Source organism: Stenella coeruleoalba (genome assembly GCF_951394435.1).
Source record: "Stenella coeruleoalba genome assembly, chromosome: 8".
Taxonomy (NCBI): Eukaryota; Metazoa; Chordata; class Mammalia; order Artiodactyla; family Delphinidae; genus Stenella; species Stenella coeruleoalba.
The window spans coordinates 76,359,994-76,373,798 of NC_137154.1; the positions used below are offsets into that span (position 1 = coordinate 76,359,994).

Consider the following 13,805-nt stretch of genomic DNA (forward strand, 5'->3'; position numbering starts at 1 on the left):
TCTATTATAATACATATGTAGTCACAGAAAAAGACATGTAGATAGACATACTAAGGAACAGACCATTTTTATACTAATGTTAAGACTATTGGGAATTCTTGGGTTAAACTCTTATTGAAAGTTATAACCAAGCATTATAAAATTTGTATATTATCTATTTGCCACATGGACCTAAAGAACCCAAGCCAAGGGCCCTGGTTGGAACTTGTTTTAATCCCTATTTCACATCCCTTATGAGGATTCACTGTTTACACATGCTCTATAGTTAATTCATTTTGAAAATTGAAGAAGTTATTGGCAAGAAACAGTTATGGTAAGATTATCATGCCAATTTTTTTGATCAGATGAAATCACTTTATCTTGTTTTGGGGGTCATATTACTATTCATTAAGATTATTCTATATTACTTTCCCTTGGTAAACTGCAAGTATTTATCAGTTGAAGGGAATGGGTAATTTAAAAATGCATTAAGAAATCAGACTCTTCAGTAAATGTTTTCTATATTGTTTTCAGAGTTTGATTTTCTCATTAACAACTATTAATCTGCATAAGGTAGAATATTTTATTTGTAAGGTAACGTCCAATTTTAAAGAAATTTCAAAAAAGAATTGTCTACTAGTTTCTCCAAGCTGTTAAAAATTATATATATATATGCTTAAAATTGGTATAAATTATTTTATCTAGGAAAAAAAAGTCATAGGTTTTGATTTTTGCCAGTGGTTCTTCCTGTTTTATGTATGTGTGTGTGCATTTTATTTTTTTTTAATGGATCTCCAGTGATACCTCAGAAAAGAACTCTTGTTTGTCTCCTAAAGGGTTATTTTCAGCTCATATAACAAAGTGAATTGTGGGTTTTCTAGTTATTGTAATTGGCTGTATTATTTTCAGCCAGTTTCTAGTGTTTCCTGAAATATCTCTTAGATTGGATCAGAGACACTCAAAATTTTTTAACTGTGATTTGTCCAATATGTCCTACTGAGTGGAGAAAGAGAGTAATATTTCTCTCTTCTTTTTACTTCCCTCCTTTTTTTTTCTTCCCACCTTTCCTCCCTCCCTGCTTGCCTGCCTTCCTTTCTTCTTTGATTTGAGAAGTGAATAAGAAGCTCTCACCGAAAGGAACATTCTACTGGAAAGTTATTATTACACCAATATTAACGGTGAGACTCAGTAAGGTTAAGTGACTTTCCACACGCCCTAGATGTAAGGAGTGGAGTTAGGCCACAGACTCTCTGACTTCCAACTTCCTATTTCGATACAGAATACCTTATTACAGGACAATTCTCCAAAAAAGATTAGTGAAATACTACAAAACCCATAATGCTCTTGTCATATGCTATGGTTCTCCTTAATAACTTTCTTAGAGATCTGTGTTTCAAATCTGGGAAACAGTCTTAACATATAAGCTGGTTATCCTAGTTTGAGTAGCATCAATCTATTTCAAGAATTTTAAACTCTTTTTCTGTATATTTTTTGCATTAAAAACACTTTGGAGAATCTGATTAAGGTTATAAATTTCCTTCTCATGAAAATGTATATACACACATATAGACAGAATTTTGCATACCATTTTAAGGTTTCATTTTTGTAAATATAATTAGGGAACCAAAGGGAGCTATATAGAAAGAACATATAATAACTTTTTATTTTTATGTATAAGATTTTTTTTTTCTCTACGGTAGAAGATTTGTTATATGTGAAAGTTAAAAATCTCACCTAAATGGTATGAAATGATATGAATAAGATTAACTTTAACAATCAACCTAATACTTTTTCAATCTTGTAAACTCTAAAAGAAAATATGGGTACACGAAAACACTAAAAATTCAAATTATGCTTTATAGAGGAAATCAATTAAACCTCACAACTTTTATCTGAAATTTACACAGTACGATATGTTATAAATGTAAGGCTTTGAGAAGAACATTGTAAAAACTCGAGACCTCATAATCCTGACCAAAACAAAAACAGAAAAAATTTAATTTTTTAAAGATAAAAATGGCATTCACTTTTTATGAAAGAGAAGAGGTTTCACCATCCCTGCCAAGATCTTGGGTAATTGTGCAGCAATAACCTCAGACATCATTTCTGGAAATTCAACACTCAGTGCCCGGGACTGGATAAATGTATTCAAGCAGTACAGATGAAGTTGTTTGACAAGCTGTTGGTTTAACAAATGGATAAGAAACATGTAAGAAAAATAATATATTCATATACTATACAAACATGGCAGCTTATTTTTTTAATAATAGAAATACTTAAGATGTTTTTTTCTTACCGAACTGAAAACATCTCCCTCCACTTTCTAGCATAATATGTAAAATATTACATACTCATGACAAAATATCCTAATATATAGAAAGATTTAAAGAAATGAAAGTATTCTGTAATCCCACAGGATAACCAGTGTGAACATTTTGGTATATTCAAGGGTTTTTTTTAATACATACTCAGGTATACACATAATATACACACATGCATATATATTTCCATAAATGAAATTATTTTATAGTCTATTTCTTAATCCAGCTTTTTCATATAACAACATATAGACAATATATAGACTCTTCTATTTCAGTACAAACAACCCAGCATAATCCATTTTAATCTAATTTTAATTTTGTCAAAGTAATTCATGTACATAATTTTGAAAGTCAGCTAGTACTGGAAGACCTATACCAACAAAAGCAACAGCAGCAACAACACAGATGTAACCACTTTAAACTTCTTTAGCCTGTGTCATTTGATATTTATCTGTGTATTTCTAATAAATTTTATTTTCCAAAGTTTACATTATTGATTAAGTTTCTATTAAATGAGTATTTAGCTCTCTTGTACTATATACCCCCCTCCCCAACTACACACACTTTCTCTTCTCTCCATTCTCTATATAGTTATATCTCAATTTTTGGCTAAATCGATATCTAACATTTATATTACAAAGATTTTTGTTTTTTACTGGATTACATTTTCTTTGTTATATGACTTACTTTAATTTTGCTAGGGCTAATCACCTTATGTTTCTGTTCCTTTGTTTTTTCTATATTACAAAGCCATAGGCAAATTTTCTGACAGAATTGTAAAGACTCACTTCAATATGTTCATGCAATTGGTAATAGCTCAGTTCCATTTTTTTCTTGGTATTAGTGTCCTGAAATCCTCTTCATTAGTTAGTGTGCTGGGACACCCCTTTGCATCTCTCTTGGGTTGAATCTTCTACTTTGGCTTACTCCAGTGTTTTGTTGTAAGAAATCCTGCAGGTGCCCTTGAGAAAGTTTGTATTTGAGATAATCTCTATGAGATCTTTCAAGTCTGAAAATACTTTTATGATGCCATCATATTTGTTTGATGGTTTGGCTGGTAAAAAAACTTGTTGAAGATTTTTCTTTCCTTGAAAATTCTGAAGGTATTGCTCCATTGTTTTCTGGGTTCCAGTACTGCTATTGAGAAGTCTAACATCATTCTGAATCCTGATGATTTGATGTGACTTATTTGTTTTTTCATTGGTATATTTTATGATACCCTCTTTATTCCAGGTATGCTGAAATTTTACAATGTGCCTTGGTTCAGTTGTGCTGTGCCTGTATACTGGGCCCTTACACTCAGAAAACTCATATCCTTCAGTTCTAGCAACTTTTCTTTTATGATTTCTTACATAATTTCCTTGCCTTGATTTTCTCTCTTGTTTCTTCTGGAAATTACTACTAACTGGAGAATGGAACCCCATGGACTAATCCCCTAAATTTGCTATCTCTCTACTTTTTCATATCTTTATCTTTTTTGTTATATTTTTCTGGGTTTTCCTGAGATTTATATTTCCTGAGTTTTATATTTATATTGAATTTTTAATTTCTGCTCTTCTTTAATTATCCAAAAGTGTTTTCTTGCTAAATGTTCCTTTTTAAATGTTTTCTATTCTTGTTTCATTGCTGCAAAAATCATTCTTATTTCTCTGAATATCTTAATTTTTTGAAGTTTTCTTCTATTTTCTGCACTCTTGCTTTTTCCTTTAAGTTACATTTTTTCCTGTTTATTTTGCTCTCTGCCTTACGTTTTAGAGGCTTTATCTAGATAGCTAATAATCTTGGCTGTCAGTTCATATTCAGCAGTGAGGCCTCAAATTTGACCTGGTGAGTAGAGGGTTTTTTTATGCTTTGTTGTTATTTTAGTATGGTTTCTGAACAGAGTAGTGAAAAAAGCTTGTATGCAATATGTCTCGACTAACCCCATATATCTTATTTTATTTACCCAGTTTTGGTGTCAGGTATTTCTAGGGTTTTTTTCCTCTTGTATAGGGAATGATGCATACATATCTTAAATACTTGTCTAATTATTTATTTAAGATAAGTCCTAAAAAGTGGGAATTTGAAAAGCACACAAACTTTAACTACTGCTACATGCTGCCAGATTGTCCATTAGCATTGTTACTGACTTATAACTCCATCCAAAATAGTATGAGAGTCTTATTCTCCACAACCATATCTTTGCTTTTCCTGTATACATAAAATCTTTTCTAGCTTAAGACAAAAACATTTGAGAGCATATTCAGAAAAATATATCACAATTCCTATCAACCATTAAATTACTCTCAAATTATACAAATACTAGTAAAAGGATATGTGGGTGATCTACATTGAAAATGAAAAAAGCATAATATAAATTCTGAGCAGTATGATGCAGGTTTTTAAAATGTAAGTACAAATATAAATTTGAAGAAAACACATGAAGTAAAATTTATATTTCACATTTAAGAAGTTATAGATATAATTCAGAAAATAATCATTAATATTCTAGAAAGCAAAATACTTACATCATGCAAGTTATCAAGAAGTTTTGTAAGTTGGTAGAAACGCTGTGAGCTAGGGACAACTCCTTTTTGCCTCAAACCAATTGCCTTGATGAGCTCTCTAATGTAGCTTGATCTCATCTCTTCAAACTGGCTTTGACTTCTTAGTCCTTCCAAAGGAACTTCAAGAAGATAATTACAAGTGGCAGTTATGTTTAAAAAAGATGACACTAGCAGTTTATAATATAAATTTCTGAGCTGTATAATGATTTATTTTGATTTGCAACTCTAGATACAAACATCTTAAATAGGAAAAGTTTTAGAACATGTAAACTTCTAGTTCTTTTGAAGAATATGATAAGAACAACTAGGTAAGTTAAAGAACATTTCAGCTTACCTATTTTAGAGCTATTAGCATTTGCTCAAAAGAGCACCTGACATTATTCTACATTCCTGTCTAAAATACTTAGTTTGATTTAGTTTACAACTACATGTATGCTGGATCTTTTTTGTCTTTGTCTCCTTCCTGCTGATATGAGAGAAAGCCATTGATATTTGAATTTTCTCTTATATTCAGCCACTTGGTTTTACTCTATTTTATTTATTCATTTATTTATATTTTTAAATCTAACAGCTTTTGTTTGATTTTTTTTTCGGTATAAGACAATACTATATTCAAATAATAGCTTCATTTTCTCTTTTCCAACAGTTGTAGCTCTCATTTCTGCTTCATGGTTCAATGCATTGTTTAAGACTTCCAGAACAATATTAAAAAATGATAGTAATGGTAAATACCCCTGTTTTGTTGCTGATTTTACTGAGAATGCCTCTCATTCCTATTATGATGTTAACTGGTAATTTATATATCTACCTCTGAAATCTTTAATTCATACATCAAAATGTTGGGCACAACTTCCTACTCTTATGACTAGTTCTCTTGTTTTCACTACATAGTAAATTTACCTATTGCTTTTCTCCTAAATCTTTTCGGTCCTTCTGTTGTCACTTGTCTGAGATGTCCTGGTTGATTTCTTTAGCAACTCTATTACCAGAACTCCCAATTTCCTTGTTTTCTTTTACTTTGGTCTCACTTGTCCTACAAACAAATCTTCAAACTGAAGTGAAGTTTCTGACTTTTTCTGCAACTACATCCAGATTGTTGAAAGAAAAATCACATAATCTCTGGATTTATGATCTTGACCCTTAGCAGTATTTCTATAGAGAAGTGTACTTCATTTGAGCAAAGCCAACCATATGTGTCCAGCAAAGGGAAATAAATAATCCTTTTTCAAAAACTCCTACTTTATTCCGTCTACCCGAATCAGACCTTGGCTTCCACTTCCCTTGGAAAAAAGATGGCTGCAGATAACAAACCGATAGAAACCAAAAGTTAATTCTTTGGTTTTGAGTTTTCAAGAGCTCACATCCTGAGTATAAAAGGGATTTAGAAAGGTAATCTAAATTGGCAATATGAGATTTTTGCTCCAATTGAAAACTTAACTGTTGTACATACATTTGTATGTATATGCTATGTGTATCTATGATCTTGTCCCTTTACTTCATATGGCAGCTATTTTTTTTTAATTTACCATTTTAACCTTTTATTACTTAAAAAAAAATTTTTTTTTTTTTGGCTGCACCATATGGCATGTGGGATCTTAGTTCCATGCCCCCTGCATTGGAAGCTCAGAGTCTTAACCACTGGACCACCAGGGAAATCCCTATAGCAGTTATTTTAAACATCCATAACTCTTTTTACACTTCCCAACCAATCCTCAAATCTCTATCACTCTTAAACATGACTGTAAAATAATTTTTTCTTCTGATTACTGAAGTACTGTCTTTTCATTGGGCTTTAAAGAGTTGGAAAACTAGTAACCCAAAGCCCTCAGTCTATCCATCTAAATGTTTAGGACCAGACTTGAACCAATTATCCTCTTTACAAGAGAAGCGGGCCTAATTCCACACTGCCTCATTCTTTTAGTATCAACACTAACAACATGCTCCTAGGATATGATAATCTAATCACTAGGCTCTCATCCTATGCTCCTGGGATATCTCTGAAAATTATCCTCCTCTCCTACTCTCTTCCCTAGATTTCAGATCTATGATGAACCAGCTCTCCAAAAAATTTCTATTTCCTTTGAGCTCTTTACATTAATTCATTATTTTCTTAATTATTACACCCAGCATTACATGATTGGAGAATTTTCTCTCAGATTCTTATTGATTCCACATGTGGGTTTTTAGGATTTCTTGTAAATATATTAGTGGCAAGTGGGAGAGAGTGAGTGAAGGGCAGTTAGCCAGATGCTATTTTAGATAAGAATACTTTAAAAAAAGAATACTTTTTTTTGGTTTAGCTAATTTAAAAATAATGTGTATTCATTGGAAAAATTTTAGAAAATACAGAAAATACATGGAAAATTACAAGTCACCTGAGATCCTACAATCCAATATTTCAGGACATTTCCTAATATTATATTGAGAACATTTACTTATATCATTCAAAATTCTTCAAAAATGAACGTTTTAATTCACACATAAAATTTCATATCACAAAAATGTGTAGGACATACAATTTATTTAATTGTTTTATCATTTGACATTTGGAATATTTTACTAATCTAAACAATACTTATGATGAATGTCTTATTTTTTATGGATATATTCTTAGAAGTAGAATTATTAGAGTAAAAGGTATTACCTGTCTTAACACAGATAATATACATTTCTAAACTACTTCTTACTAGTTAACTGTTGTGTGCTTTGTACTGAGTATTTTCATTTTAGGCAATCTTTGCTTTTTATAGAGAAAAATAAAATACCATCTCATTTTCACTTCTCTAATTATTAGTGAGGTTGAACAATTTTCTTAAGCTTTTTAGTGACTTTTTTTCTGTTTTGTATTTGTTTATAGTGATCTAAGCTGTATTTTAAATATTCTTCTCAGTCTGTGGTTTAAAGCCCAGTTTCAAAATATTTAATCAGTTTTGTAACTTTATTAGGGCAAAGAGTACTGCCCAGGCAATCTAAATTTTGCCATGCTCCAGGCAAACACTTTCAATTACTTCAACTATTTCTTTTGATCTTTCCTTCCATAGCTTTAAATAACATCCTTATAGAGCTGATCCTTGAGTTTTTATTTTTAACTTTTGACTTTCCAGTATGGAAAATGGGGCTGTAGCTCTATTTCCATATTCCAGATCTACTATTACCCCCACACCACAAACACACTCACACATGTAGAACTTCCTATTCCTCCTCTTCCTAATATCATTTTCCTAATATTGGTTAGATCAATATTCAGTGTTTACTACTTTAGCTATGCAAAATACTACTACAGTCAAGTCATATAGCATTTACTATGATTTCTTTTCTTTTCTAGTATAATATTTTGTTTTACTGAGAGTAAGTAACCATATTGACGGGTGTGAAGTGGTATCTAATTGTGTTTTTTATTTGTGTTTCTCTAATGACTAGTGATGCTGAGCATTTTAATGGCTGTTTGTAAACCTTCTTTTGAGAAATGTCTATCAAGACCTTTATTTATTTTTAAATTGGTTTATTTTTTTATTGTTGAATTGTAGAGGTTCTTTATTCATCTGGATATTAATACTTTTACCTTAGCAGATATATGATTTTCAATATTTTCACCAATTCAATGGATTGCCTTTTCTTTGTGTTGTGTACTTTGATAAACAGAGGTTTTAAATTTTGATAAAGTCTATTTATCTTTTTCTTTTGTTGCCTGTGTTTTGGGTGTTATATCCAAGAAATCACTGCAAAATCCAATGTCACAAAACTTTCCCTCTGTTTTCTTCTAAGGGTTTCATAGTTTTAGCTCTTAGATTTAGTTCTTTGATTTATTTCAAGTTAATTAAAATTTTTGTGGAAATATAGTTGATGTACAATATGTTAATTTCAGGTGTACTACATAATGATTTGACATTTGCATACATTATGAAATGATCACCACAATCAGTATAGAAAACATTTGTCCCCATACAAAGTTATTACTTACAAAGTTATTATATTACTGGCAATATTGCCTATGCTGTATATTACATGCCCTGGCTTATTTATTTTGTAATTGGATGTTTGTACCTCTTAATCCCCTTCACCTATTTTGCTCCCTATCCCCTCCCCTCTGGCAACCACCTATTTGTTCTCAGTATCTATGAGTCTGTTTTCATTTTGTTTTGTTTGTTTTGTTTTTTAGATTCCACATGTAAGTGAGATCACATAATATTTGTCTTTCTCTGAATTATTTCACTTAGCACAATACCCTCTAGATCCATCCATGTTGCTGCAAATGGCAAGATTTCTTCTTTATGGCTGAGTAATATTCCATTATATATTGCCCTATATATATATATATATATATATATATATATATATATATATATAAAATTATGGACATATATATATGGACACTTAGATTGCTTCCATATCTTAGCTATTATAAATAGTGCTGCAATGAACAGTGGTATGCATATATCTTTTCAAATTAGTGTTTTTGTTTTCTTCAGGTATATACCCAGAAGTGAAATTGCTGGACCATATGACAGTTCTATTTTTAATTTTTTGAAGAACTTACATACTATTTATCATAGTGGCTGTACCAACTTAAAATCCTACCAATGGTGCACAAGGGTTCCCTGTTCTCCACATTCTCGCCAACATTTGTTATTTGTTGCTTTTTTAATGATAAGCCATTCTGACAGGTGTGAAGTAGTATCTCACTGTGGTTTTGACTTGTATTTCCTTGATGATTAGCGACACTGAGCATCTTTTCATGTATCTGTTGGCCATCTGAGTATCTTCTTTGGAAAAATGTCTCTTCAGGTCCTCTGCCCATTTTTAAATCAGGTTGTTTGTTTTATGATATTGAGTTGTATGAGTTCTTTGTACATTTTGGATACTAACTCCTTATCAAATATAGAATTTGCAAATATCTTCTCCCATTCAGTAAGATACTTTTTCATTTTGCTGAAAGTTTCCTTCACATTGCAAAGCTCTTTAGTTTGATGTAGTCCCATTTGTTTATTTTTGCTTTTGTTGGCCTTGCCTGAGGAGATAGATCCAAAGAATATTGCTAAGACCAATGTCAAAGAGCATACTGCCAAACATAGGCAATAAAACATACTGTAGGAATTTTATGGTGTCAGTTCTTACATTTAAGTCTTTAAGCCATTTGGAATTTACTTTTGTACATGGTGTGAGAAAGTAGTCCAGTTTAATTCTTTTGCATGTAGCTGTCCACTTTTCTCAACACCATTTATTGAAGAGGCTGTATCTTCATTGTATATTCTTGCCTCTTTTGTCTTAGATTAGTTGATCTTACAAGTATGGGTTTATTTCTAGGATCTCAATTGTGTTTCATTGATCTATGTGTCTGTTTTTGTGCCAGTAGCATAGTGTTTTGATTACTGTAGCTTTGTAGTATAGTTTGAAATCAGGGCTCTTGATAGCTCTAGCTTCATTCTTCTTTTTCAAGATTGCTTTGGCTATTCAGGGTCTTATGTGTTTCCATACAAATTTTACAATTATTTTTTCTAGTTCTGTGGAAAATGTCTGTAGTATTTTGATAGGGTTTGCATTGAATCTATAGATAGCCTTGGGCAGTATGATCATCTTAACAACATTAATTCTTCCAATCCATGAGCATGGTCTATCTTTCCATTTGTTTGTGTCATTTTCAATTTCTTTCACCAATGTCTTGCAGTTTTTCGATTACTCATCTTTTATCTCTTTGGTTAGATTTATTCTCCTAGGTATTTTATTCTTTTTGATGCAATTATAAATGGAATTGTTTATTAATTTATCCTTCTGATAATTTATTATAAGTGTATGGAAGTGCAACATATTTCTGTATATTAATTTTCTCTCCTACAACTTTACTGAAATCATTTATTAGTTTAAATAGTTTTTGGTAGCATCTTTAGGATTTCCTACATATAGTATCATGTCATCTGCAAACAGCAGCAGTTTTACTTCTTCTTTTTCAATATGGATGGTATTTATTGCTTTTTCTTTTCTGACACTGTGGCTAGAACTTCCAATACTATGTTGAATAAAAGTGATGAAAGTCAGCATCTTTGTCTTGTTCCTATCTCAGAGAAAATGCTTTCAGGTTTCACCACTGAGTATGACATTGGCTGAGGGTTTGTCATATATGGCCTTTATTATGTTGAGATCTGTTCCCGCCACACCTATTTTGTTAAGAGTTTTTATCATAAATGGATGTTGAATTTTGTCAGAAGCTTTGTCTGCATCTATTGAGATGATCATATGGATTTTATTCTTCAATTTGTTAATTTGCTTCATTATATTGATTGATTTTCAGATACTGAAGCCTCCTTGCATCCCTGGGATAAATCCCACCTCATCATGGTGCATTATCCTTTTAATGTATTATTGAATTCAGTTTGCTAATATTTTGCTGAGAGTTTTTGCATCTATGTTCATCATTGGCCTGCAATTTTCTTTTTTTGTGGTATCTTTGTCTGGTTTTGGTATCAGGGTGATGCTGGCCTCATAGAATGCTGGCCTATTTATTTTTTTTAATACTTGAGAATGATAGGGTAAAATTTGCCTGTGAAGCCATCTGGTCCTCGACTTTTGTTTGTTGGGAGTTTTTGGATTATTGATTCAATTTCATTAACGGTAATCATTCTGTCCATATTTTCTATTTCTTCCTAATTCACTCTTAGAGACTGTACATTTCTTTTTTGTTTTTAGTTTTTTTTTAATTTATCTTTATTTTTTTATTGGAGAATAGTTGCTTTACAATATTGTGTGTTTATACTGTACAGCAAACTGAATCAGCTGCAGGTATACATATATCCCCACTTTTTTGGATTTCCTTCTCATTTAGGTCACCACAGAGCACTGAGTAGAGTTGCCTGTGCTATACAGTAGGTTCTCATTAGTTATCTATTTTACACATAGTATCAATAGTGTACATATGTCAATCCCAGAGATTGCACATTTCTAGCAATGTATCCATTTCTTCTAGGTTGTCCATTTTATTGGCATATTTGTACTAATTGGTACATATTGCACTAACCTCTTACAATCTTTGTATTTCTGTGGTGATAGCTGTAACTTCTTTTTCAATTCTGATTTTATTTTTATGGGCCCTCTTCCTTTTTTTCTTGGTGATTCTGGCTAAAGCTTTATTAATTTTGTTTATCTTTTTAAAGAACCAGCTTTTAGCTTAATTGATCTTTTCTACTGTTTTTTCATCTCTGTTTCATTTATTTCTGTTCTGATCTTTCTTTCTTTTCTTCGACTAAGTTTGGGTTTTGTTTGCTCTTCTTTTTCTAGTTCCTTTAGGTGTAGATTAGATTGTTCATTTGTTTTTTTTGTTGTTGTTGTTGTTTCTTGAGGTAGGCCTGTATTGCTATAAATTTCCCTCTTGGAACTGCTTTGGCTGTGTCCCATAGATTCCGGAACATTTTTTTTCCATTTTCATTTGTCTCAGGGTATATTTTTATTTTTTCGCAATTTCTTCAGTGATCATTGGTTGTTTAGAAGCATATTGTTTAGACTCTCTGTAATTTTTTCCAGTTTTTTTCCTTGTAGTTGATTTCTAATCTCATACCATTGTGTTCAGAATAGACACTTAATATGATTTCATTTTTCTTAAATTTATTGAGACTTGTTTTGTGGCCTAGCATGCGATCTATCCTGGACAATGTTTCATGTGGACTTGAAAAGTATGTGTACTCTCCTGTTTTTTTAATGGAATGTTCTGTAGATATCTATTAAGTCCATCTAGTCTAATGTTTCATTTAAGGCCCATGTTTCCTATTGACTTTCTGTCTGGATTTTCTGTACATTGATGTAAGTGGGGTGTTAAAATCCCCTAGTATTATTGTATTACCATCGATTTCTCCCTTTTTGTTTGTTATTATTTGCTTCATGTATTTAGGTGGTATTTTATACCTTTTTAATGTGTGTATCCCTTAACTACTTATTGTATACAGATGATTTTATTACTTTTGTCTTTTAACCATTTACTAGCTTTACAAGTGGTGATCTACTACCTTTACTGTATGTCTGTCTTTACTGGTAAGAATTTTCCTTTCATAGTTTCATATTTCTAGTTGTGGCCTTTCCTTTCTGCTTAGCAGAGTCTCTTTAACATTTTTTGTCAAGCTGGTTTAGTGGTACTGAACCCTTCTAGTTTTTGCTTGTCTGTGAAATTCTTTTTCTTTCCTTTAAATCTGAATGATATCCTTGCTAGGTAGAGTATTCTTGGTTGTAGGATTTTTCCTTTCATCACTTTGAATGTATCATGCCACTCTCTTCTTGCTTGCAAAGTTTCTGCTGAAAAGTTAGCAGATGGTCTTAAGGAAGTTCCCTTGTACATAACTAGCTGGTTATTTTTCTTGCTGCTTTTAAGATTCTGTCTTTATCTTTAATTTTTGTCATTTTAAGTATCATGTGTCTTGGTGTGGACCTCTTTGGGTCCTTCTTATTTATAGTTTTTTGTGCTTCTTGGATCTGGATGTCTGTTTCCTTCCTCAGGTTAATGAATTTTTCCAGCTATTATTTCTTAAGGTCTTGACCCCTTTCTCTCTCTTCTCTCTTTCTGGGACTGTGTAATACAAATGTTAGTATGCTTGATATTGCCCCAGAGGTCTCTTAAACTATCCTCATTTTTTAAAGTTCATTTTTCTTTTTTCTGTTCAGCTTGGGGGATATACACTACTTCATCTTCCAGATCACTGATCCATTCCTCTGTATCATCTAATGTATTCTTTCTTTCTAGTGTATTTTTTATTTCAGTTATAGTATTCTTCAGCTCTGATTGGTTCTTTGTATTTTTTAACTCTTTGTTGGAATTCTCACTGTGTTCATGAACATCTTTACAATTATTACCTTGAACTCTTTTTTTTTGGGGTGGGAGGGCGGGTAGATTGCTTATCTCCAATACATTTGGTTCTTTTACAGAGATTTTGTTTTGTTTTTCTGTTTGGAACATATTCCTCTTTATTCTCATTTTGCCCAA

The 13,805-nt window shown here is 31.6% G+C and overlaps 1 protein-coding gene across 1 annotated transcript in view; it reads right to left on the reverse strand.

Moving 5' to 3' along the window:
• Positions 1-1,539: 1,539 nt before the first annotated feature.
• Positions 1,540-13,805, reverse strand: part of PGR (progesterone receptor) — a gene marked incomplete at its 5' end in the record, with an annotated part of 99,082 nt that continues 86,816 nt past the window's right edge. Inside the window, 2 exons of the mRNA XM_079930446.1 lie at positions 1,540-2,158; positions 4,808-4,965. Coding sequence (XP_079786572.1) covers positions 2,003-2,158; positions 4,808-4,965 — 314 coding nt within the window. The 3' untranslated portion in view covers positions 1,540-2,002. The remainder of the gene's footprint in view (positions 2,159-4,807; positions 4,966-13,805) is intronic.